We start from the raw sequence: 27,271 nt of genomic DNA, 5'->3' as shown, positions 1-27,271 counted from the left end.
ATCGGGGCGGCGCTTGGTTGGACAGGGGGGGCCAAATAAAAGCGATGGCGATTGGGCTGCCGGGTTTGGCGCTCGGTCCGGGAGCGTCCGACACCCACTGGGACGCAGAAGGCGGTGGAGCCCCGGCGGCGGCGGCAGCGTCGGCGGCGGCGGCGCGCGGGAGCGGCGCGCGGGAGCGGCGCGGGCTGGGGCGCGGGGCGCAGGTAACGCGCCGCTGTCGGGCCGGCCGGCCGGCGGGGTTCCGGAGCCCGGCGAGGGGCGGCGGCGGCGGCGGCGGTGGTGGTGGTGGGACATCCCCGCCGCCGCTCTGCCTGTCCGGGTATCGCCCCGAGCGGGCTCTCCCGGGGCGCCGCTTTGGCTGGCGGGGTGAGAGGAGACCCCTCTGAAGGGGCCGTGGGTCCGGGCCGGCCCACGTTACCGCCACGGGCGGGCATTGCCGGACCCGGCGACCCGAGGCGGGAGCCCGGGCGGGCGCCGCGGGGGGCAAGCGAAGGGGTCCTCTCGCGCGCCCGCCCCTCCGGAGGCGCCGGGGCTGGGCTGGGGGCGCTCCGGTGCCCGGGGCGGGCCGGCCGCCCGAGCCCCGGTCTCCTTTGTGTGGACCGCCGCGGCGGGAGCGCCCGGGTGGGACGGGACGCACACAAGTTGGTGGGACCTCGGCGCCGAGTGCGCACTCAGACAAAGGACGGACTGTGTCTCGGGGGAGCTCGGCGCGAGGAAGGGGCAGTGACACCGGGGCCTGACAGCGGGCGGGAGAGTGGCGTGGGGAGCGGCGGCCGCGGTGCAGCGGGCGGGCTCGGCTCCACGCCCCCTCCCCGTGAGGGCGCAGGCTCGGCCGGGGCCGCGGGGGCCGGGACGGCGCGCGGAGACCGGACTCCGAGCGGCCGCGCGTCTGACATTTCCCCGGAAAGCAGCCCCGGAGCTCCTCATCTCCACCCGCTCGGACCAGGCGGTCCCGGCCGCCTTCGCGTTCTCGGCGGGCTTTCTGTTAAGTTTGAGGGAAGGGTCTCGCTGTTCTCCCCCTTCCCGGTTTTGTTCGTTTCGGAGGGCTTTCCGTCGAGTTCCCGCGTCATTGTGGCACCCCTCCCCCCCGCCCACCCAAAAGTCGGTGCCACAGGGTCACTTTTTGAAAAATGGGAGGAATGAGAAGCACGGTATTTTGGAAAACTTGGTGAACTCACGACTGGTGAGTCCCCACTTTCTAAAGAATCATAATCTTAAAAAAAAATTACAGGCTGTTTCGGCCAACTTGTGTGATACAGCTGAGACTGGCGACAGGTGCTAACGAAATCAGCTGTCATTTAGTAAGCGATTATTCCCCAAATCCCTAGGGGATGAATGAGGATGAGATGGTAGAAAGTTGATTACAAGAAAATGTTTATGACAAACGGGTGTTTAGGTGGAATGGTTAGCAATTTCTCATTAATTGGTCTTGTTTTCCGTGAACAATAGCTTTGTTGAGTCAGAAAAGGCTGGCTGCAGAAATGTTTGTTGCCTAAGAAATCGAATGTGTGCTGTCCACAGTTAAGTTAAACTTCCTTTGTTTGTCACACAGGATCTGTAAAATTTAAATTCATTTGGAAATAAAGATGTGTCTTTGGTATTTAAAAATATTTTACTACAAGGTTTACTTGCTGGGTTTGAAAGGTCATTATCAGCCTAGTTTTATGGCGTTTCAGTGTCACATAAAACAACATTTAAAACAATATTTTAAAAAAATCTTTAAAAAACACGAATGCTGACACAGTTGACTGTAATCTATACTTCTAGGGGGTTTTGAGATTGGGTGGGATCCTAACCGTTAGACCACCAGGGAGCTGGGGTGGGGTCTTGGAGTTTGTTTTCCATTACTCTTCATTCATGACCATTAGCAATTATTTTATGTTTGGGAATAAAATGTAGAACAAGTGTTTAATCTTAACTAGTTTATTGATCATTTTATTTGCAAGAAAATGGAAGTATTTAAGATATATTTTAATTTCCTTTTCATATTCCCTAAAGATAGGAATAGATAGGATGCTGGTCCTAGATATAAAGAATCCCATTCTCTCTTTTTGGAGGTGTGTTTTAGAATGTAATGTTTAAAGTCCTGGAAGCACTTAGGAAAATGGCATCTTAAATTCTAATTTTTGTGGAAAGTGAACATATTCAAAGAAAAGGAATTTAGAAACACATAGACACTCTTCTGATTTGCATTATTCTCTCTGATGATCTAATGTACAACCTACTATCATATGGTTTCATAAAAATGGAGACAAAGAAATGCATTGTAGAAGTCTTTATTACATATTTTGCAGTGTTGAACACCACTGAACAGACATTCCAGGTGCTGTTCCTAAATATTGTTTACATTTATATTAGTTGCTGGTAATTATATATTAACAAGTCTTGCCCATTATTATGAGATGAACTAGTTATGCAGATTTTGGCAGAAATTTGGATCTTTTAGGATATAAGATTCCAGTTTTTCCCTTCTTGTGTGCACTGTATTTGATAACTACTATCTTTGTACTTGCCACAAGATTTTTTTTAAAGTTTTTTTTGGGAATTGGTCTTAAATTTTTTCTATTTGAATTGAGAATCTTTAGTTTAAGTAGCAGTGATTAAAAAAAACACACTTGTTGATTTAGTGTAATTAGGCAAAAAAAGAAAAAAGCTCTAATACTTTTATACCAGCTTTGCCTTGCATGCATACGTATAAGTGATTATCTTTGTGTTGGCCACTTAAATTTTTAGGCACATTTCCCCAGCTCACCCTGAGGTTTTCCAGGATATCCTCCATCCTTTGAGCTGGCATGCTCAAAGAGTGTGAATTAGGTTCTGTCTTGGCCTTAAAAAGTGATTAAGAAAGTTGATCTGCTTTTAAAGAACTAACAGCAAGGAAAAATCCGCTTCTTAGTGGATCTCATGTCTTTTGGGGTCAATTAGAAATGATTTATGGATTTGCCTTGAAGTCTTTATGTCCGTACAAATGAAGACTGTGAATGATGAAGAATTCTAGATGGGCAGGTGAAATCTTCAGTTTGGAGGAGAGCAGGAGAGCAACAGCTCATTAAGTTCAGAGAAAGCTTCACTTGCTAGAGGCCTTCCCTGTGTCTGCAAAGGCTTTGTTCATACCTTTATTGTAGCATGTATCCAATTGTAATCACTTGCTGGTGCCTCCGACTCCTTCACTACACTCTTAAGTGCCTTGAGTCAGAAGCTCTGTCTTACTTTTCTTTGTATACCTGGTGGTTGCTAGAGAGTAGGTGTTAATAGTTGAACGAATGAAGGAAATCCAAAAAATGTAGGGAAATAATTTGACAAAGGAACTTGCAAAGGAAACAGGGTATATTCATATTTATGTTGTGAGGAACTTTGGAAGGTGTTTTTCTCCCTCTTTGAGAGGCAGTGGTTATAAAGAAAAATAATTGTCAAGATGTACAAGTTCCAAGGTCTCTCCTAGTTATTAACACTCTGAGGTATTGAAAATTGGATATCCTTTAGGTGCAACTGTTGGTTTTCATGTTCGGTATTTCAGGCAGCTAGAGAGAAGCTTGATGGATCATCTGGCTACCTAGCGTATAGTATCTGCTTAATTTGTGTTGAAATTGATAATTGTACAAAAATATAAGGGGCGAGTACATCTTTAAATCGAAAGGAGTCTAGTTACCATTAATGAGTTCTTTATTGGAATAATTTGAGGTAGGTTTTGAAGCTAAAACTGAAGGAAGTAGTGCCAGTGTAATTACAGATTATTTATTGGGATGTTCTTCATCATTCTTTTAAAATCATATGATAACTGTAGATTTGTAAATCCAATAATATCTCAAAAGGCATAGCTGATAAATTTTTAAGATGGTTGCGCTGTTTTATATCTTGCCACTGCACCACTATGTGGTGCAAAAATATGACAAAAATGAAGTGAAAAAAAAGACATTAATATTAAAGAGCCTACTATTTGCCAGATTCTTTATTCATTCATTCGTTTGTTTGGTTTGTTTGTTTTTATTGTGGTAACATTCACATCAGAGGCTTTGTTTTTAATTCTTGTAAAAACCACCTTGCATTCATCAACAGATGTTTGGATAAACAAAACATGGTGTATACATACAATGGAATGTTCAGCTATTGAAGGAATGACGTACTGACACATATTATAACATGGGTGAAACTTGACAATGTTATGCTAAGGAAAATAAGCCAGACACAGAAGGAAACAATTGTATGATTCCATTTATAGGAGGTACCTAGAACAGGCAAATTCAGAGACAGAAGGTAGAATAAGAGGTTACCAGGGGCAGAGGGGAGAGGGGAATGGGAAGTTAGTGTTTAATTGGGACAGAGTTGCTGTTTGGAAGGTGAAAAAGTTCTGGAGGTGGAAGGTGGTAATGGCTGCACAACGTTTTGCATGTGTCTAATGCCACTGAATTGTGTGCTTAAAAATGGTTAAAATGGTAAATTTTATGTTATGTATGTTTTACCATAAAAAACTTTAACAATGACAACACACTCTGCAGACCTTTACAGATAAGGAAACTTTGATGTAGAGGGTTAAGAATTTGCCCAGGATTATCCAGCTAGGAATTTGCAGTCAGGATCCAAACTTAGATTCTGTTTGGCTCCATTTTATCTACTTCGTGTTATCTGCTGGTCTCCTGGATGATTGAAGACGGATTGGTTCCAAGAAGAGTGAGTTTATTTGAATCAATCAGAGAGTTATATTTAAAAGTAGATAATTGTAGGTTTATGGGATCTGATGCCCTAGACAAACTAAAAGATGTCTTTGTGGATTTCTTTTCAGCCGGAGTTGTACAAGTGTGCGCTCTGGGGGCAGTACAAGTTTTGAGAGTGTGGTCTTTGGAGTCGCATTGCTTGGGTTCTAGTTCCGGAACCGCCAGTTTGTGTCATGTCACATTGTCCTTGATGTCTAAGTTCCCTATCTGTAAATTGGTGGTCCTAATGATACCTACTCATTCCATAAGGTTGTTGAGGGGATTAAATGAGTTAATACACGTGAAGCACTTAGAACTACAGCTGGCACAAATTGTTTGATAAGTGATTCTTAGTTATTGCACTAGTATTGTTTATAAGAGTTGATGTACTTTCTCATTCATGGAACTAAACACTTCCCAAGCTTAAGTACCTGCCTAGAACCTGTATGTGAAGAAAACGGCGCCACGTACGCTTTTTATTTCTGTTTACTTCGAATTATGTATTGATTAAAAACAGGTAATATGTGTTCAATTTAAAATACTGAAAACAATTTAGACGCTTATAAAGTGAAAACTTTCTTGATCCCTGTAACCCCATTCCCTACCCTTAACAGTTTGCTGTATATTCTTCCCAAACTTTCCAGTGTATTCATATGAATATATATTAATACACTTATTTTACAAAAACAGTATCAAGTTATTTTGTTATGAAACATTTTCTTAGGTCAATGCAGAGATCTGTTTCATTTTAAAAAGCTTGCTATTTCTTTAAAGCTTGCTATGTAGTCAACACTGTTTTAAGTGCTTTCATTTATTTTACGCAGACACCGTAATAACAAGAGATGGAGAGCTTAGGTAACCAGTTAGTGGTAGAGTACAGATTTGAATTTGGGCATTTGGGCTTCAAAGCCCTGATTTCTCAGCCTGGGGTGTGTGTGTGTGTGTTTGTTCTTTGTTTTCGTAAGGCCCTCGAGTTACCCATGATTTTAGCATTTCTTAAAAGAGTTGTAAAACAACAACAAATACCCCAAAAGAATATGCAAGGCGACTGGATGTGGCCTGCCAAGCCTCAAAGCACTTAACCATGTGGCTGTTTGCAGAAGTTTGCTGCCCTCTGCTCTAAGCTCTCAGGCTGTTTTGTTACATGGGATACGCAGTATGCCGGCTTCTGTGCCGTCATGCAGTGAACCAGCCGTCTGTGTGTACGTTGTGCTCTCCCCGCAAGGAGGGAGCATCCTTATGTAGCTTTGAACATTTGTGTGATGCCTTTCTGTAGGGAGAATTGCTGGTTCAAGATTATGCACATTTCAAGTTTTAATAGATGTTGCCAAATCACTTTCTAGAGAGGTATCCATTTTTTAGTGTGCAAAATCAACTTTATTGAAGTGTAGTTTATATACATGAAAATGCACATATTTGAAGGGTACAGTTTGAAGAGTTTCGACAAATGTAAGCATCTGTGTACCTGTCACCTCAATCAAGATATAACCTTCCTCTCATTTCAGAGTTCTTTTATGCTCCCAACTGCCAGTCAGATTTCTCCTGTTTAAGAATTTCACATGAATGGAATTACGCAGAATATACATTTTTGTGACTGGCTTCTTTGATCCAGCATGTTTTTGAGATTTATCTGTGTTGTTGCTTGTTTCAGTAGTTTCTCTTTATTTCTCAGTAATATTCCATTGTGTGAATATCCTGTGTTTTCTTCATTTACCTGTTGATGGGTCTGTGTCCTGTTTTGGCTTTTATTAGTAAAGCTTCTGTGACCATTTGGGCAAGCCTTTTGTGGACATATCTTCTACTTTCTCTTGGGTAAATAGCTTGTAGTTGGACTGTGGGGTCATGTGGTAAATATTGATTTAATTTTATGAGAAACTGCCAGACCATTTCCCCAAGCAATTGTCCCGTTTTGCGTGGAGTTAGGGTTGAGTTGTTTCTGTGTGGGAGCTGTGGTTTCTCCACATTTTCGCTGAGTCTTCACCCATGTCCCGTGTTGCTGTCATTTAAGTTACTGGCATCTGAGTGCTGAGTATCTTATTGTGGTTTTAATTTGCATTTCCCAAGTGATCAGTGATGTTGGACATCTTTTCACGTGCTTATTGGCCATTTGTATGCATTTTTCGGTCAAGCCTTTTGTCCATTTAAAAAATTGGGGTGTTTGCCTCATTGAGTTGTAAGAGGTCTCTGTATTCTGGGTACACATTCTCTGTCAGATGTATGTGTTGCAAATGTTTTCTCCTTAATTTTCTACTTTGATTTTGTGTTTTTGACAATATATAGATCAAGTTAGGTAATAGTACTAGAAGCGTAATTGTTTAAATTCAGTTACATTGTGTGAAAACAAATTCATTTTTAATCCACAAATCATTTAGTTCTTGGTATAACAAAATGTCTTGTGTTTGCAGAAACATGGACATTAAAAGGATCTTATTTATAATGATGGTATTAGGTGTGTGGCATGAGAAATTTTAAAATTAAGCTAACTAGTTTTGAAAGTGATAATATTCAGTAATTCTTTAAATTTTCATTTTGGGTAATTTGGACCTTTTCATTTATTAGTGAGTTAACATTTTTCTTCCTTTTTTTTCTTCAGAGGATAAATGGGGATAGTAAAAGTGACTTTGATCTTAGACTCTTGTAATGTAGAAGTGATGATAAGATTGCCAGGCTTCGTGTACCTATTTTGATAGTTAAGTAAATTTTTTGCTATATAATCAGATGGCTTGATTTGTGTACTGTTTTATTTCTGAAGAGTATCAGTTCTTTTGTTCAACAGCTAATTTACTCCCATAATAATTTTTAGTTTTTCTTCGTTATTCAAGTAATACACAATACCTCCTTTTCCCTGTTAAATAAAGGAGGAAAAAAAAAAAAAAGCAAGCATTTGGGCTTCTGCTGGGTGTCGTACACCTCTGCAGGTGGTCCCGTCCTTGCCCAGCTCAAGTCTTCCATGGCTGTCGTCGATTCCATGCGAAACTCCTGAAGCTAGTGGTGCAGGCTGGCTACGGAACAGCCCTACCTCTTTCAACTAGTCTCACCTCTGATAGTTTTCTTATACTTTTCCCCTGTTGAGCTCAACTGGTCTTCTTACTTGTCTCCAGGAAGCCTCACGTGGAGAGTCTGTGCTCTGCCCTCTTTCTGCAGTGTCTTCCATACCATTTTAGCCTCTCAAGATGCTGTTTAGCCTGTTTGGCTCAGAACACCCCATCCCCCTCTCCCAACCAAACTAGACAGCTTCTCTCCAGCTTTGAGGGAAATCCCCAGCAGTTCTCTTGTGTTTTTCTCTTTCCCTCTCCCCTTGACTTTAAGCTCTAATTTACTCGTCTGCATGGTAGAGGTTAGAAAAGGGTTCTAGGACTTCCCTGGTGGCGCAGTGGTTAAGAGTCTGCCTGCCAACGCAGGGGACACGGGTTCGATCCGTGGTCCGGGAAGATCCCACATGCCGCGGAGTAACTAAGCCCGTGAGCCACAACTACTGAGCCTGCGTTCCACAACTGCTGAAGCCCGCGCACCTAGAGCCCGTGCTCCGCAACAAGAGAAGCCACTGCATGAGAAGCCCGCACACCGCAACGAAGAGTAGCTCTTGCTACTAGAGAAAGCCTGTGCGCAGCAACACACACCCAACGCAGCAAAAATAAATAAATAAATTTTAAAGAAAGAAAAAGTACCTTCCTTTAAAAAAAAAAAAGGGTTCTGTACATAGTAGATAGAAATAAAATTTTGTGAAATTGATTTAGGACCAGAGCTCTGAAAACTTGAGGCTCTCTTCTTCAGCAGCAACTCAGTAAATAGTGATTTAAATAGCACCCCGACCCTTTAAAGCAGAGCCTTCAAGAGTCTGTCTCAGGTGAGTTTTTCGGCTGTTCTGTGTATCACCCAGTGAGCTTTGCTACCTGCTATCAGGTACTATTATACAATTTTAATTTATATTCCTAGTATACTCTTGACTAAAGTTAGAAAGCTTGAGAAACTCTGATCATGGAAAAAAGTGAGAACATAAAATAATGATTCTGCAAATTTATCTCAGGATGATCTTTATCCCTCTGTTGCATTTATGCGAGCTAAATGCATGCTATCGTACATAGCATGTCAAGATGTTTCTAGTAAGTTTTAAAAAAGTCAAAAAGACAAAACGTCATGACTGTTTTATCCGTTTTAGTGCTTTGGTTTTTGTTACTAAAGACCATCTGAGAAGTGCTTTATAAGCAAAACACAAAAATTTAAGAAAACTATTTGATTTTCTTTAAACAGGGAAAGAATTCTAATCATCATTAAAACAGCTTTTATTTGTCTTTGATGCCATAGCCTATAGTGAAATTTCACTGTATGCCATTCATAGGTACATGAATACCTACTGTGTGCTTACAAGTAATGGAACTAACTACTATTTATTGTGAACTTGCCCTTTGCCTAATATACATGTAGCCTGTAAACCAAACATTTTACTTTTGAAATTTGTTGAAAGTCATGCATTTTAATTACTTTAAAAAACCGTATAGTATTTGCTAAATGAGAAAATAATTATCTGTTCTTTGAATATTATAAAAGATTCTATAAGATGAACTTTATAATCTTTTTTTTTGAACTTCATAATCTTTTAACAGTATAATGTTATAGGTAGACAGCATAATATTATTAGGTAGACAAAAGCTACGGTGTGAGTATCCTTATTCATAAAATTCTGATCTAAAATGTTTCTATATTCAGATTATTTAATAGTGTAAGCAAAATTATTTTTTAAATCTCTAATGGGTACCATGAGATAAGTTAACCATGCAGAGGATTTATTGATCAGAAAAAGTTGGGAAATGCCCTTCTGGAGTAATCAGTAAGGACTTTTAAATGGCAGAACTGTTGCTTGAACAGGCTTAAAGGAAGGAGAGGATGAATTGTTCTACTTGCCCCGTAAGTAATTTTGCCTCTTCAGAGAATATTTGTCTGCCTGAAATACAGAGCTCAAGTTGGCTATGGAGAAGATATTTTAGAGGGTGCCTTCCCACCGGCAGCTGGATATTGTGCAAAGAACACAGACTCTAGGCTAGGCTCTGCCGTTAAACTAGTTGTATTTCCTTGGCAAGTAGCTTTCGTGGATCTCCACTGCTAAATGACCGGGGTGAACAAACTGAGCAGCTTGTGGTTATTGAGGATCCACCTTGTGCCTTCACAGAGGATATCTGTGTCTCTGTTTCACAGATAAAGAAATACGGACGTGGTGAAGGTAAGTAACTTGCTTAAATTCATGCAACCAGGAGGACCAAGATCCCTTTGAGAATAGGCTTTTGCTGCTTCTAGCGTCCTGCTTAGCTCGAATACTGAGATGCTTGCTAGGTGCTTGGCTTTTGTTAGCCACTTAGATCTATTTCTCTGGAGAGTTTGAGAAATACTGGACTTGAGTTCACGTTACTATCGCAGGTAACTGCCGTGCTCCCTGGCTGGCATTTAATTGTGTTCTATGCATTTCTTCCATATTCCTTTACCAATTCATCAATTCATAAAACATCTAATGCTGATTATAAGCCTATTTTTTTCTCTTTTCTGCCTCTGCACAATAGGCATAATAGCACCTAAAAGTCTTTTAGGACTATGATATATCTGACTAAACTCACTTTCTAAACAATCAAATTGGGATGTTGTGATTTATAATAAGTTTATATTTGGTCTTTGTCCTGTTTCTGGCACGGAGCTCCTAAAACCCTTGGAATTTTCTAAGCGGTTAAGAGTGATAAGGGTGTTTTTTGCTATTTGTAACCAACCCCTTTCAGCCACACCTGAGTTTATGCTAAGAGGTGACTTCTGGAAAACACCTAAGGATGGGGGCTGGTTGCTAGGAAACCAACCTTGAGATTAGTGGGTTGGAACTTTCAGACACCACCCCTCCCCTCCAACCTCTGGTGGGGGGAGAGGGGCTAGAGATGGAGTTCAGTCACCAGTGGGCAATAAAATCATTTTTCTTTACTATTTGTCTGGTGTCACTTGTTATCCCCTAACAGCATATAACTAAATGGCTTGCTGTACCATACAGTTTTCTAGAATAGAAATTTCTTCAGACTATTTATTGGGTGCCTCAGTCTTCACCCATTAGCGCTGTTCAAATATAGCGTGAGATACTCTCTTCCTTACCCTTGAGAAAGATACATTCTATTACAACTTTTAAATCTAGATTACCAAACAAAAAGTCACGTCTTTTCTGTGCCCAGAGTCTAAAATTCCTAAATTTTAGGCACTCATTTTAGCCCCCTCCTTTTCTTTTACCACAGGAAGTGCTGGGATTGGAGTCTTTTTTTCCTGCCTAAAAACCTTAGTGTTAGTGTGGTAATTGCAGAGAGGTAACTGCAGGGATTGTACAAATGGTTTCCCTGTAGTTGGTGAATTCTTTATAGCATTTCCATAGTTATTTGGAGGCTCAAAATATTTTTTCTCAGGGCTTAAGTATTTGTGATAAGTGATGTTATAGTAATAAAATAGACAATATACTTTGGTAACAAATACTGAAAGTATCATTGATTGTAAATAGTACTTGAAGGGTTGGACATTTTCTAGTACCTCAGCAATGTATTTATATTGATATTTGTCATGAACCTTAAGTAGAGGAAAATCATGAAAAGACTTATAGCTCATCACTGCCCCTACCTCCTATACTTCCATGTTGGCCCCAAACTACTACTGTTTTTAGCAAGAGAATGACTTTCAGAGTGGAGATGAGCCTAAGGAGTTTCTGAAGGGTTTCTGAGGAGTTCTGTCGTCCATGGACTAGATAAATGGCACTTGCCAACATTTTTACCCCCTTGTGGTGTACACCAAACTCACCAAACTCCAGTGCTGAAACTACCAGGTAAGGGTTACTTGGTTGTAGGATGCCTGGAAGTTCTGAGAGGTTCTGTAAATACTTTGGGATTAGTAGTTTGAACTACCAGGTCCTTTTTATGGTTCTGCCTTCAGAATATAGAGGGAATTGTGTTTTGTTTGGGGGTTAAGATACAAGGTCAGTGTCTCAGGCAACAATAGTATGTTGGCAGAATTGCCCATGGAGAGTTTCTAGGAAGATTCCGTATCATAAATACCTTCTCTTTAGGTCCAAAACCAGCCCATCTTTCCTCTAGTATGGGAACAGATCACTGTTCTTCTGTTGAGCACAGAGTTGTTTGTTTGCACTTAGGGGCCAATGCTCTATGGAAAGCGCTGAGCACTGGAATCACTCTGTGCGGCTAAATAGTGTCAAGGATGTGCAGAGCAGGCGGTGGGGACAGCAGATTCCTGTCACCTATTTATGCTCACTTAGGTAACTTGTTTGGAATGATGGGTAGATCCCTTGTATTTACCTAAAGTGGGTTTCTCTTAAAATTTTGCCAATATATCAATATGTTGTTAAATTTGTACTAGGTTGGCTTATTTGAGGTGTAAGCTTTAAAATAGACTTCCTACAAGGAAGAAAGGCTGTCATGAGACTTAACCTACCTTTTCATTCTTTTGCCTACATCAAAAGGAGTGTTGAAGAAATAATATGTATCCCATGTCACGTCCTTGAATTACACTGAGTTGTGTATCATAGTTTTAGTTTCTGGTACATCAGTCTTTGTTCTGTTTCCCCTCCGACAGTGTCTCAGAAAACTGAGTATGTGCCCAACAAAATGAGAGGGTTTAGCTTATAAAATAGGTTTCATACAGTTTTCAAACAAAACTTTACCCTCTAGATGCCAATTTAGTTAATCTGTTTTATTTGTTGTCCAAGCAAACTATTTATAACCTTTATGATAGTTCAGTTTTCCACTTGGTGTAAATTTATATGCCATTTCTTTTCTAGGACGGGTCTGTGAATGGATAGAACTTTTGAATAAACACAGGAATGCTGGTCTGTAGACTCCGTATTGAACTATTGAACTTAGGAGTTTAGTTTATTCTTCTGGAAGGAAAATGATCTTATTTTTGTAGAAAATACATTACAGCAGAGTCTACTCATTTTTGCTGAAACAATCCAGTTAATGTTTTCTATCATTCACCTAAGATTGCCACATTACTGTAATTTTCCTGTGCCTTTTAACACGACTGTGCCTTTTTAGCACTACTTAAACCAGGGCTACAAGTGTGATGTGTATTTTTTCCCCCTTATTTTCCCTTATCACTAGTCAGGGGCACATCTGTTTCCTAAAAACTTCTTGAATACAATTGCTGTTTATAATGCTTTCTCACCTGTAGTTGTGTCCACTGAAGTTTAGGCGCTAAGGAGCCTGTTGTATCTTGCAAACTTGTGTCTGTCACAGGATATAGCACTTTCAGAATGTTTAATAAATTCATATTGACTGGTTTATAATACCTCTATTCCTGGCTTTCCCAAATCCTTCAAAATTAAGTTTCAGAAGTTTCTTTTCCTTAAATTTTTGCAAGTCATTTGGGTGGACTGTTCGGGTCCAACAGTAGTGAGCTTGTGTATTTTTGTCTCTTTTTTCTCCTTTTTAAATAAAAACAGAGGCATGCTAGGAAGTGAAAAGGAACAAGTTATTTATGTTACTTTTATGTGTGTAGGGGAATATATGGGGAGTTTGAATATATGGGGAGTTGGTTGGGAGGATGGGGTTGTTTTAGGTAAGCAAGGGGGTCAGAAGAGTGACCATGATGGAGGATGATTATCTTCTTACGAGCATGAAGGGTAGGACAGGTGGATGAAAACAAGCAATTTGTTTAAAAGAAATTTTGTTAATGTTAGTCTCTTAATTTGGCACAGATGTATGGCAGACTTTCTTTTGGATTCTATAGTTGAGAGTTATAGCAAAGTATCCCTCATTAAATATTCTTCACATAGATTTTTGTTTGCTTTTTTTTTTTAGTTGCAAGAATGGTGATTTCTAGGCTTTCATTCTTACAGACTTGTCTTTTAGAAAATATAATTTGAATATATGCCCATTCCAGGCTCTCTGCTAGGCAAATGAAGAGGCGGGGTATTGTGATTTCTGATTCGTACGGTGTCTGGATATACTGATGGCACTTGTTCTCCAAGTGAGCTCTGTGGGCCTCAGGGGGTCCGTGAGGTTAAAATTATTTTTGTAATAATTTTAAGATGTTACTTGCCTTTTTTACCGTGTTGACATCTGCACCAGTGGTGGAAAAGCAGTGGTAGGTAAGGACTGTTGGCACCTTAGCACCGAGAGTAAAAAAAAAAAAAAGCCAGTTTTGAGAATGTCCTCCATGAAGTGAAAAAAGTTGTTAATTTTATATACTCTTGATCCTGTGCACACATCTTAATGTTCTGTGCCACAGGATGGGAGTGTGCATAAAGGGCTTCGATTGCTGCCCAAGTGTGACCTTCTTTGGGAGTTGCACTTATGGATGGAGTTCCAGGCTGCACCAGCTGCTTTTTTCATGGGGAACCATTTTCACTTGAAAGAGGGGTTGACAGACAAACTGATTATTCCGACTTGGGTATTTGGCAGCCATTTTTCAACGAAGTGAGCCTGTCACTTCAAGGAAAACAACTGACCGTTATTTGTTGCCGGTGATAATGTTTGAGTTTTCAAGCAAAATTTAGAATTTTTGGAAAACTTGCATCTGTCACTGTGAGGTTGACAACTTTCCCAATAAATACTTAAATACATCTTTGATGACGTCAGTGGATTTAACAAGTATGATTTTTTGAAATATATGAACTTATGGAAAATCTGCATAACTCAGTGGACCAGTCAGTGTTTTTCATACTGAGGAAATGATATTATAAAGTCACGCGTGGGTTAAAGATGCATTCAAAGGAGACAGGCCAATGAATTTTAATGTAGCAGAGTACGAAAAGTTTATTGATACAATTTCAGGTTCCACATTGCACCTAATCTTTTAAGAAACCGCCACTGCTTACTGAAGGGTAGTGGTTGTCTTGAGGAAAAGCACCTATGAGGTTGAATTACAAGCTGCACTTGCCACTCTTTTCTTAAAACAGTTTTGGAGTAATATCAGAGGATGAGATTCACCTTTACCTCAGAAGGCTATCCAGATACTCTTCCCTTTTCTAGTTCAGTATCTGTTTGGGAAAGGATTTTCTTTATATTCTTCAACCAAAACAACATGTTGGAACAGATTGAACGCAGAAGCAGATATGAGAATCCAGCTGTCTTCTATTAAGACAGATATTAAAGAAATTGGCAAAAATGTAAAAGTGTCCCTCACTGATTATTTTAAAAGAAAAATAGTTAAAAAAAATAAAATGTGTTATTATATTAACATGTAGCAGGCTTGCTGTTATTTTTTAATGAATTAATGTTTTAAAACTTTCTCAGTTTAAAATTTCGAATGTGCGAAATTTCAGTAGATACGCCCCATATAAACTAAAGGGGTCCTGAGCCCAAAGTGCTTAAGAATGGTGTCTGGTGTTTTCTTTGAACAGTCTACCCTCTCTCTTTGTCTGTGCTAGTAACTGCCATGTGAGTCGTTAATGTCTCAATCTGGATCTAAGTTCAGATTCTCAGCGGTCGCAGTGGCTCACTTAGGGCTTCTTATCCTCTTTTGGTCAGTTGTTCTTTCTCCTCATGGGTGCATCTGGTTTTTAAATTTGAGAATGTCTCTTGCCATCTTTTTTCTCCATTCACACTACTGTCAATCCAGTCAGAACTCTTATCACTTTATTCCTGAATTACTTTAGTACTCCAGTTGTTTCTAATATAGTTTTCAAACTTGAATGCAACCCCAGGGTTGACTTGACTTTATTTATATGCTCTCTAAAAATGTACAGATATAAACTTCTTGTGGTAAAACCAAAGCAAAGTTACAGATTAAACACGGACAATCAAATCAGCAACATGTATTTAATGATGCTATTTTGTTAACATGAATAGCCGATCTATTTCTTTAATTTGGCTTAATACTAACACAGAGAATGGCTGTTTGCATATATGTGTTCTATAAAATGCTGTTAACTTTTAGTCTTTATTTGTTCAGGATAATTAGACCTAGTGGTTAACCTGCGCTGTGACACCTAGCAATCCTTGAATGCCAGTTGAAACTTCTGCAAAGCTGTGTTGATCCCTGGAGCACTGTGGAGTTACTGAAGCCTGCATTGGATAGATACTGAATCAATTATTTCTGGAGTCTTTACTAGAAAATATTATTACATATTTTACTACTGGGTTTGCTGGTTGGTGGGAACAAAATGCAAGTTGGTGACCTCTCTGCATCCCACCGGCTTTGCAGCACGCACTGGGTGCTGAGCGCTTCAGCACCGGTTCCTCTGTTTGCCAACCTTACCAGACCTGCCTCACCATAGCCCTCAACACCATGTTACATACTAAACATTTTTCTTTCTTTTTGATTGTTTCCATCTAAGTATACTTTAAGCTCTATGAGGTCACAGATTTTTGTCTGTTTTATTTATTGCTGAGCCTTTCATTTCTGTAAAGAGTACCTAGCCATGTGTTAAATGTTCACTAAATATTGAATGAATGAGTGAATGCATATTAACACTTCTCTTTTAAAACCCCAAACTCAGATGCTCTTCTCTTGTGTTATGTGTTTAATGCTGTCTTCCATCTGGGGCAAAGACATGTTTCGCTGTCCATCCTAAACACAACTAAACTGGACCTGAATTGTACAGAATTGTTTGATTTCTTTGATCAGTATATGTATAATCAGTGGCACAATTACTTTCCTTGGTTCAGAGTCTGTATTTCTATTAATATAACCTCTAAGTATATTATCTTTTTAAGTGAACACCATCTTATAAGCTCATACGGAGATCTTTTCCCCCCTTTTTAAATTGTTCAAGTCAGGTCTGAGTTTTTAAATAGTAGAATTAGATGTGGGAATTTCCTCCTCAAATTCCATCTGTGTATATTTTTTGTTTTTTCCTATTTAACATTTTACATAGCATTTTAATTTTTAATATATCTATTTCTGTTGTGTTTATCATTTTTAAAAGTCGATGCCTATTTTAAAAATGAATGTCTTTACATTAGGTTGTTGTATAACTTAATTCCCTTCTTTAAGAAAGAAACTTTATTTTGGAATAATTTTAGATTTCTGTAACCATGGTACATTTGTCAAAATTAAGAAACCAGTATTATTATGTTACATTTAACTAAACTGGAGACTATTTGGATTTTACCAGTTTTTCTGTTTAGTCCTTTTTCTGCTTCAGGATCCAGTCCAGGACACCAGGTCGCATTTAGGTGTCTTCTTAGTGTCTTCCAGTCTGTGACAGTTTCTCAGTCTTTCCTTGTTTTCATGACCTTATTTATTGGTCAGGTGTTTGGTCGAAATGTCCTTCAGTTTGGGTTGATGTGATGTTTTCCAGCGATGACTGAAGTGAGAGGTTGTGAGGTTTGGGGAAAGAATACGACTGGGGTGCAGTGCTGGTCTCAGCGCACGTCGGGGTGCAGGTGGCGGGTGATCTAACCGTGGCAGGGGTGTCACTGGTTTCTCTGCTGGGATGTCCCCTTCCCCTCCCTGGATTCTGCTTTGAAAGCAACTCACCTGGGAAGGGACTAGAGCTCCGTGCGTGGGCTCGGGAAGTGTGCACATGGATTTTGGAATTCCGTGTAAGAAAGACTTGCCCCTCCGCCCCCATTTACTTGTTTATTTAATCACTTCTTTCTCTCATAGACTCATGGATACTTTATTAGTTCGGTTATAATACTGTTGTGATTTAGTTTGCTGCTCAAATTGCTCCAGCTTTGGCCCCTGGGAGTGCCTTCAGTTTGGTTCCCGTCCTTTCAGCCTCTCAGCATTCCCTTCCTGCTACAGGCTTTTCTCCTATTTTCCCGGTCCCAGCCCATGAACCGGCCGTTAATCCAGAGCCCGGCTTCCTTGTGCTGGGTAATGGGATTCAGGAGAGGAAGATGTGGGCGCTGGGGGTCTTGCTCCTGGGCTCTGTGGGCGGTGCCTGGAAGCCCACACATGTCTGCTCACCCAGGGATGCGCGCGAGTCTCTCTGCTCCTGTCCGCGTGTGTATGAAAATAGAAGAGTTCACGCTGCTGTCTCTGACTCTAGTCCATCACCACCTCTTGCTTATTTGGCCCTGGTACCCGTGAGAAAACTTAACTAGAGGACAGTGTTTCTGTCCAGTTCTTTTCGTCTTTAGCCTTCCTCTGTCCAGTCAGAACACAGATTTCCAAAGTTTCCTAGGTTGGCTCCTTTTCTCCCCACCCGTTTCCATGGGCTTATCTCATGTGGTTTTAATATATCTCAACTCACTGTGTGGTCTGTATTCCTTCCTGAGATCCCCTGACATCCTGTTTTGGTTTTATTTACTTGCATACAGTCTATCATTTAAGAAAATGACTTTTCACATTGATTTGTTGTCTAACTTAACTTTTTTATATGCATATCGTATCCTGATCTCCCTCACCTGCTGTTGGGTGATGGTGGCCAGGACTTACATGGTGTAGTGCCTGCTCTGACAGGTGCTGTCCTGCGGCCTTACATCCTTACATGAGTGGGCTTCTCAGGACAACTCTGTGACGAGGACGCTCCTCACAGCATGCGGAGAGGGAGGAACAAAAAGGTTTGGGAACTTGACCAGGTTCACACACAGCTGGTCCTGGGAGAACTGGAGTCCAACCCAGGGAGGCTGGCTTTGCAGGCTGTGCTCTTGCCTTTGTTTAAATTGTGGATAGGACTTAGGATTTAATAGGACCGGATGCCGTCTTGTTGGTTTATTGTTGGGACTTAGTTTGGAGTGGAGAGTGCTGCTGCCCACATTCTCTGCCCCATGTCCATGACAGGCGTTGTTAATTGCCAGAGCGCCCTTCCTGCTGAGCCAGAGCATGGCCAGCCTGGAGTGGGTCGCTGTAAGGTTCAGGGTGGTGACATGCAGTGGAGTCTGCTTGTCCTTGCGAATCCCGAATGGAGGACGCAGGCAGCAGCCCTGTGTGCTTGCCTCCTTGGGCCCCTCACTCCTAGTCTCCTTCTCATGGGGGTGTTTTCCATAAAGCCCCTCAGGCGTAAGACCTACTTCTCTTAGGTTACTAATTTTTATCTCTTACCAAGAGTTACATCTATAGGTCTCTCTAAGTTCTCCTAACCCTAACCCTTAGCCTTACCCGCAGAATCTTATTTACCATTAATTTCCTTTTGAGTTTATTAAAGCAATGGATCTTAACTTAAAAAAGTAATTGAGGGGGCTTCCCTGGTGGCGCAGTGGTTGAGAGTCCGCCTGTTGATGCAGGGGATGTGGGTTCGCGCCCCGGTTCGGGAGGATCCCACATGCCGTGGAGCAGCTGGGCCCGTGAGCCATGGCCGCTGAGCCTGCGCGTCCGGAGCCTGTGCTCCGAAACGGGAGAGGCCACAACAGTGAGAGGACCGCGTACAGCAAAAAAAAAAAAGAAAAGAAAAGTAATTGAAATTGGTAAATGTGACTAACAGCTGCCCTCAAAGCATTTTAAATATAAAAGCACTATTGAAGATTGGTGATTTTTCAAAATTGGCATTTTCAGTTAGGGAAGGACATCGAGAATATTGCAATCATTATTACTTAAATGTTGTTAAATTTGGATTTTACCTTCCTTAGTCTGGTCTTCAGTTTAGAGTCAAAGTTGATGCTATTGACTTGGTTGAGAAGGGTAAGTAGTACATGTAATTGAGTTTTTAGTTTTCTTCAGACAGCTAGATGCAGAACTCAGCAAGACTAGTAGATGGCGAGTGCCTGGATTTGGCAGATCCTTTAGGAATGAAAAACCTTTAAAGAGGGGCATGAAGTGCACTGAAAATGCCTAGCGCTTTTTTTTTTTTTTTTTTTTAATTCCTCAGTCATTGGCAACTGAGTAAGGAGGGGCAGGAATGTTACCTTATTTCAGAAAAGACCCCTTACAAGTAGACTAGAGTTGGACTTGACGGAGAAGAATGCTGATTCCTGTGCTGTGTGGCCCAGTCACTGGAGGTAGAGAGGTGTGTCTTGGGGTCACCAGGGCAGGGGCGGAGCTCCTCACCACGTGGGGGTGGAGCCAGTGCTGTTGACCATGAGGAAATAGGGCTCGAGAACCTGTCTTCTGTTCACTCAGGCGTTGTTGTGTATATAATCTCAATATTAAAACGATACCTCAGACCCCTTCTGTGTCTCATGTGGTGGAAAATCTAATCCAAACTGGTTTAAGCAAAAGAGAGGGAATTCCTTGGCTCACATAACTGAACAGTTGTGGCGCTGGTTTGGCAAAGCACGCCGGGTCAGGGCTCAGTGATGGGACTAGAGTCCATTTCTTGGCTTTGGGTGTTTTTTCTTTTTCTCTTCTTGACTGTTTTTTGCAGGCTCTCCTCTCATGGTTGCAGTTGGCTTCCAGCGATTCTTCAGGCAGCATGTTTCCAGGTTCAAACCTAAGTGGAAAGGGTGAGCATTCTTGACCTTGCAGGGAACCTCCTGAGACTTTCACACCTGGTTGTGTATTCATCTCTGCACTGGTCACTACAGGGGCTGTGGGCCAGGGCCTCGGGCTCCCTCCATGGAGGTGGCAGTCCTTAGAGAAGGGTGGGTGCCAAGTTCCCAGAGAAGGTGAACTGATGCAGGGCGGCAAAAACAATTTGAGTTTGGTTGATTCATAAATTAGACTCTGGACTGTGTAATTTTCCTTTATTTTATTTATATGTTTGTGATCCTATAAAGCTTTACTACATTGTATTAAGGTTTGGATGGTTCCCCACCATAACCTGGTTTGTCTTTTGAATTAAAGCATAACTGTTGTTTTGGTTTCACTGTATATAGGTAGACTTGAGCTATAATCTGCTTTGAATAAGAGAAGCTGTTTTTTTCCTGGATAAAAATCATACTTGTGCCATTTCACCTATGAAACTAAATAGATCTTTTCAGTGAGAAATTTAAAAATTGGATTTTTCACAAATCCCCATCCATTTAGTAGCCAGTCATTTTAATAAAAGTTTCTTTTTGCTAATAATGTACGAGTATTCCAAGCTGTATCTTAATACTTACTGGGCTGTGATAGTGGGAAATAAGTCAGAAGAGCTGATTTGTCTGCCTTCAGGGTGGGAAGGAGCGGGGGAGCTCACGTTTGAAGGCTTGAAGTCCCTGCACGTCGGGCCTGAGAGGTGGGTGAGCCTGCCGTCTGGTGTTCGCACCTGGCTGTGGGGTAGGTGGTATTATCCCGGTTGTTTGGATAAGGTCTCTCAGGCAATATCAGCTTCCCTAAGGAAGACCCAGAGGCTCCAGGTTTTGTGCTCAGGATCTCTTGATTTGTAAGGCGGTGGGACCACAGGGTCCTGACTGCCCCTGAGACTCATCTCCTGGGTTTCTCCGTGGTGGGGTGACTCCCCCTCCCTTCCCGCACTCAGCACAGCGGCCACCCTTCCTTTCATACCTTGTGGCACAGCGACTCATGATCAGCGCATGTTAATAGACCTGCCTTTTGTTTGTTTTTAAATCTGTTTGCCAGGCACACAGCCTGCGATTTTACAAATGGAGAAACATTGTTCTTGAGACTGAGGAACTTCCAGTGGGGGTGAAGTGGGGTGAAGAACGTGAAGATGTGACTTTAATACATTGTAAATGCTGTGGTAGTCGGAGGCAGTTTGCTTTATGTAAAACATCCTTCTAATGGTGCCTTAAATTCTGTTATTTTTCTTCATGGATCTGCCTGTTTATCCCTATACTTTTTTTTTTTTTTTTTGCGGTACGCGGGCCTCTCACTGCTGTGGCCTCTCCCGTTGCGGAGCACAGGCTCCGGACGCGCAGGCTCAGCGGCCATGGCTCACGGGCCCAGCCGCTCCACGGCATGTGGGATCCTCCCGGACCGGGGCACGAACCCGTGTCCCCTGCGCCACCAGGGAAGCCCTATCCCTGTACTTTTAAACAACAGTCTGTACACTTTCATTTCTTATCCTAATTCAGAGGTCATGATTCTTATATTTTGATAATTTCCCCTAAATGAATCACTGTCCTTTTTTTCTTTTCCTCTCTATTGTGTATATTTACCAGATCGTTCTATAGCTTAAAACCTTCACTTACTTACTTCTTTATTTGGAGGAACTTTGTGAAGTTTGTAAACGTGGAACCTTCTCCCTTCATGCCCTGTACGGAGAGGTTGCTTCCGAATCAACTTTGAAGTGTTTTGTCATTGATGGAGCACCTTGTTAGTTTAGTGTAACAGCTTTGGTCTTGTCCTGACATACTTTTCCAGAGGTGTTGTTACTAATGGTAGAAACACATAGAAGGTATTACAGCGTGTTAGACACGGAGGATTCCAGTGGAAAACATGAAGTGCTAACTAATGAAATGATACCTCTTCACCACGACATAAAAAAAATGCACCTTAAAAAATGCATTGTAGTGATACCCGTGTTGCACATCAGTGAAAACGGAAGCCGTGTTCCCAGAGCAGGTTTTTATCAGGCATAGTGGCGCTGCCGCCCAGGACCAAGGATTTGTGGAAGCAGCAGGTGGGACTAGTTGTGATGAGTTTCTGAGCTAATGCAACAGATCATCCCTTTTTATCTAATTCCTCTCCTTTCTAGCTAGGCCTTTGAAGTGCTAAGTGTCTGAAAATAATTTGCATAGAATTACCTGAGCTCTTCTGTTAACTAACCAGCAGATGTGAACGCAAAAAATGGCCACAAAGTCATTTTTAGAATAAAGCTCCAGCCTCTCCCTAACTTTGGCGTCTTTTTGCCCAGCCTCACCGTCTTCCTAACTTCTTCCCCACTTTCTGTGTTTCCGCCAAGCTGGGATCGTCTGTGGGGTTTCGTCTTCTCAGCGCTGAGGGCTGTCATCCTTGTTCCACTCAGCACCCCAGGCAAGGTCGCACTTTGAAGCTTTTATGGGACTCAGTCCTATCTCTGTGATCTCATTCAACTGTCTTTATCTTAAGTTCTGAAATCTCTTCATTCTCCTCATTCCCTCAATTCTTGTAATTTGGGCCCTTTACCTAATTTGGGGTCCACCTTTGTTTGCAGGGTCTGCTGGCGGCCCCTCTCGGCCCTTACAGCCCCGAACCCAGCTGGCTCCTGCTCTTACCTGAGCCCCTTCCGTTCTCTCTTTCTTTGCCTTTTGAAACCCGACTCAACTTTTAAGGTTGAGTGGTCGCTTTGCTGCCATCCTTCTGCAGCTCCTTACTTGCGTCCCCCACCCTCAGCCCCAGTACTTTTGCATATTTATCTCATGTTGTAAAGTCCGTTCTTTTAGGCCTTCTGAGGTTGGTTATAAGCACCGCAAGGGCAAGTTCTGTGTTTCATTCATCTTTGTATATTCATTGCCTGATTCTTACTAGTCATTAATTACGTGCTTTCTTTGCTGCTCTCTCAGCTTGAATAATCCACCATTTGTGTTCTCTTTCGTGGTTTGGTGGTGGAATATTCCTACAGAAAGTTCCCACTGACCTCTGGGTTCCTTTTGTTTCTCTAATTCCTCTCCTTAGGCAATTTTCTCTGTGCCCGAGGGCTGTATGTAAGCAGGTACATGAAACCCTACTCAGTTATTCAAGCCAGAAAGCCATCTTGCCCATGTTGAAATCCTTGCCATGTTTGCTCTCAAGTGACTCTTGAAATCATTTCCTTTCTCTCATCACCAGTGTCCTCTCTTGTCCAGGGACAGCCCCGCCTTCCAGTCTCACCTGGCCTCACCTTTGCCTTTTACTCTCTTCCAGCCTCTCCTGCCGTGGCACTGCAGTCAGCTGGGCTTTCCAGCGTGTAAATCTTCCCCCTGCCCCTTTACTTAAAACACTCTATGACTTTGCATTGCGCTTAGATAAATTAAAGCACAAATCCCTAATGTGGCACCTTTGCACCATCCGATAGAGGAATGTCCTTCTAATCTTTTGAAGATACAAGTACAATTTTAACACTTTGATGAACAAATGTTCTGGAAGAGGACACCCGTTTAGACTCTGTGGTGTGAATTGGACACCCAGTGGACTACAGGCCGAGCCCACGTTGCACATAACCTGCTTCCAGAGCCTCTGCAACCACAGATGGGGCGGGAGGGGTCCCTGCCTTCCTTCTCCTCTGGCTAGCAGAGGAGCCCCCATGGCAGGAAAGGTGGCACGAGGCAGAAAACACAGACTTTCATCCCAGTGTTGAAGGTGAGAAGCATGGTTGAAAGTGCGTGTAGGAGGAATACTTTAATTTGTACAGTTATCACATATTGTACTGTATATTTTCTACCTTTGGTGCTGTATGTAGATTTTACTTCTTTTTCAGATTTATCTTTTTCAGTCATTTATGCCTGTAGCAACTGATTTAATGATGAAAAACTTAGAATATGTGTCTACATTTGTTTTCACTCCACAAGTGTGGATCTCACAGCTCGTTACTGTATATACTTAACTCCTGTAATGGGTCACATTTCTGTAGGATGACTGCAGTTTAGGAGTGGAGTATCTTTGTAAATACAAATGTCTTTTAAAAGTTGTATTAAATAAAAATTTATACTTGGAATGAAATGTTTTTAAGGACTTCACCATGCAGAACAAATGAGGACCCTTCTTGCAAATATCAACAGTGTAATGATGTGTCATTTCTTTTGTTGATTGTTAGTTTGCTGGGGATTAAAACACAAGTGGTCATATTCAGGCTGGTTAGATTAGTGATTTTAATATGAAACCATTGCTTTTAGAATAATCATGGGCCAGACTGGGAAGAAATCTGAGAAGGGACCAGTGTGTTGGCGGAAGCGTGTAAAGTCAGAGTACATGCGCCTGCGGCAGCTCAAGAGGTTCAGGCGAGCTGACGAAGTCAAGGTATCCTCCGTCTTCTGTGAAAATGCGGGTACAGTTAAGGATGGTTTATCCCCTAAAGATAAGTTTTAATTTGAAAGGGTAAATGGTCTTATTTACTGTAAGATAAATGAAAACTTGGAAGTTAAGGTCCTTGGTCTGTCTTAATTAACATAAAAATCGTACCATGCACATTAGTGAAGTGAAAAGATTTTAATCTAATGGTTATTCAGTCTACTTGGAAATCACCATCTTTTCAGTGTAGCTTTGTACTGCATGTGGAGACCCAGGACCCAAATACAAAGGAATGTGTTTCATGGTACTGTGTTCCTAAAGTCATTGTGATTTAAAAAAAATATAGATATATACAGAGTTAACAAAGAAAGGATGGAAATAATTTCCTATTCCCCTTCTACTCTCAGTAAAATAATAGATGTGGCGTTTTTGTATTATTTGAACGTGGGAAACCACAGTTTAGTGTAAAATCCATGTGCTTTTGAAGGAAGGTCCCTGATACTTTTGAGGAATCACTCAATTTTAACCTTCATTAGAGATGTTACAAATTTTCTAACAATGAACAATTTCTTTTCTCCTCTCCTTCATTTTTTTAAAGAGTATGTTTAGTTCCAATCGTCAGAAAATTTTGGAAAGAACAGAAATCTTAAACCAAGAATGGAAACAGCGAAGGATCCAGCCTGTGCACATCCTGACTTCTGTGAGCTCATTGCGCGGGACCAGGGAGGTTGGTGAACTCACGCACTGTATGAATTATCAGTGCATTTTGGTTTTTGCTTTTGGAATGTTGGTTGGTTATCGAGAGGAGGCCGTTGACCTCGGATGTCCCTTGTTTTATTGTTATTTCTCTTTAATGTGCAACTGATTCCTAGATGTTTTTAAGACTGTTCATTAAAAAAGAACTTTAACTACTCCCGAATGTCCTCATCAGATCACAAGTTAGAGCAAGGCTTTCTGATGCACAGCTGTCTTTTTTCCTCCCCCTTCATATGAATTAGCCATGCTGTAAGAAATGGTTCTTTTTCATCCATACTCATGGAGTAAACAAGCTTCTTATAGATTTTGTCCAAATTCTAAGGCTCTCTCTATAAGAATTTTTAAATTTGGGGTTGAGAGGTCAGAATTTCCTTTTTTAATAGATTTTTTTTGAACGAACGAGGTAGAAAATTACTGTTTTCAAAGGAAGGCAATAAATCTATGGTAGATTTTATAATGAGATAACACATTAAAACATAGTGGCAGCAAGATGAAAAGAAAATGGCAGAAACTTACACAGTATAGAACCAATCAGTAGGATTTTGGTTAAAGCGTTTCTGTTTAAGTACCTGTTTTATGCAGGAAGACATGGCATATGATATGGAATGCTATTTGAATGGGCATGGATGCAAAAAGAGGGAAGAAAGTGATCTGAAATTTAGATTATACTGTGTAGTAGATGATTGTTGACCTGGGTGTCTAAACATGGAAGGCATCTAAACAGTGGAATTTGTTCTAAAATAATGTTTTCAATGAGCAGTCATTTTTTATATGATATTGTAATAATCAAGCACTAGTTTGTTGTCTTATGAGACCTGCTGAGATTGTGTGATACACTGGCTTCAGAGACTGGTCAGTGCTATTATAGTAGCTCAGTCTGTGCTACAGACACGGTCTTAGTGGTGATTTCAGTGATGGTGTTGTGGTCTTGATGGTGACACATATGGCTTGGGATTACTCTTAGTTACTTATGCATTTTGTCAGTTGACAGCTCTTTAAGCTCTGACTTGCAGTTGTATAAATATGTATTATATGTTATTAACACCTTCTAGTCATCGGCAACAGGTCAGGACCTACACATTAGAGGTAAATGACTAATTAATATACTAAGGGTGAAAGGGATTCTTTTCTATGCCAGTCAGAATGTTCTCAAAAGGGATCAGGATGGAGCCTCTAATTCTTTTGAAAGTGACCTTTTGGAAATTTTGAAGTGAAGGAAAAAGAAACCTCGTTTTTTTCTCTCCAGAGGGATACATTTTAGAAATTTGGAGAAATAAAGTAGGAACACATGGAATACTTAATTTTGCCACCCATTACAAATCTCAAAATGCTGTTGAAAGCCCAGCCTACATTTATAATAAAAGTTAACATCAATAATGATTTCTGGCACTGTACTAGGTATTACTGTACCTCATTTTGTCTTCATGATGGTTGTATCACCACTTTTTTATTCCCAGGTGAGGAAACTGAGCCTTAGAAGAACTAAAGTCAGTTTCCTTGCTCTAATGATCTGATGTGGAAGAGTACACTTAGCTCAGACACATTAAGAAATTATTAAAGTTCATTATTTATGTACAATCGGAATTGCTCATGATACAATTTTTGGTGTTAAATTTAAGAGTACAGTTGATTCAAATGAGTATTTACTAATTGAATTTTGCTTTTAATTTTGTCAAGTGGAGCTAAAAGTCACTGAATGTAAAGATACCTAACTTTTTATTGAGTTCATGAGAGAAATTGTAAGAAGAAATTAGCATTTTAATGAAACAAGTGTTTTTCTGAACTTAGTACCCCATGCAGGTTGAGAAAAAACATTTTCACAAAACAGGAGGGGAAAAGGAGGAAAGTAACCCCTAGCCTCAGGAATTCAGGTTTTGTTGCATGGAACTCGGGTCAAAGCACGTTTGTTTCTGAGCCGCTCTTAATTACTGAGTCTGCTTGAAGTGATTCGACTTCTACTCCTCCGAGCCCCTGGCCCCTTTCAAACCATCATCACTGACTTTTGGAAGCTGAAGGTTTATACAGTTTGTGATAAGCTTTTTGGTGTTATCACAATAGATAATAGAATTTTAGGGCTGGAAAGGACTTTAATGATCTCTGTCTAGTCTCCTTACTTTTCAGATGAGACTCTATCCCTGTTATTTTTTCTTCAGTTTGAGCATTTCCAGCAATATATCAGTTTC

At 41.1% G+C, this 27,271-nt stretch overlaps 1 protein-coding gene across 7 annotated transcripts in view; it reads left to right on the top strand.

Moving 5' to 3' along the window:
* The first annotated feature begins 118 nt into the window (after nucleotides 1-118).
* The window catches only part of EZH2 (enhancer of zeste 2 polycomb repressive complex 2 subunit), a 63,029-nt gene continuing 35,876 nt past the window's right edge, over nucleotides 119-27,271 (top strand). For 3 of the 7 annotated variants that reach the window (XM_081244491.1, XM_081244489.1, XM_081244495.1), the window contains exons 1-2: nucleotides 24,218-24,341; nucleotides 24,931-25,032. In XM_081244491.1, coding sequence (XP_081100617.1) covers nucleotides 24,225-24,341; nucleotides 24,931-25,032 — 219 coding nt within the window. In that variant the 5' untranslated portion in view covers nucleotides 24,218-24,224. Of the gene's footprint in view, nucleotides 204-24,217; nucleotides 24,342-24,930; nucleotides 25,060-27,271 lie in introns of those variants that run through there. The other 4 variants (XM_081244493.1, XM_081244490.1, XM_081244494.1 and 1 more) reach the window with 4 other exon arrangements.

The sequence above is a fragment of the Mesoplodon bidens genome, assembly GCF_964165515.1.
Source record: "Mesoplodon bidens genome assembly, chromosome: 9".
In the NCBI taxonomy this organism is placed as follows: domain Eukaryota; kingdom Metazoa; phylum Chordata; class Mammalia; order Artiodactyla; family Ziphiidae; genus Mesoplodon; species Mesoplodon bidens.
The sequence above is the reverse complement of the archived record's forward strand: the minus strand, read 5'-3'. Positions and strand labels throughout refer to the sequence as shown.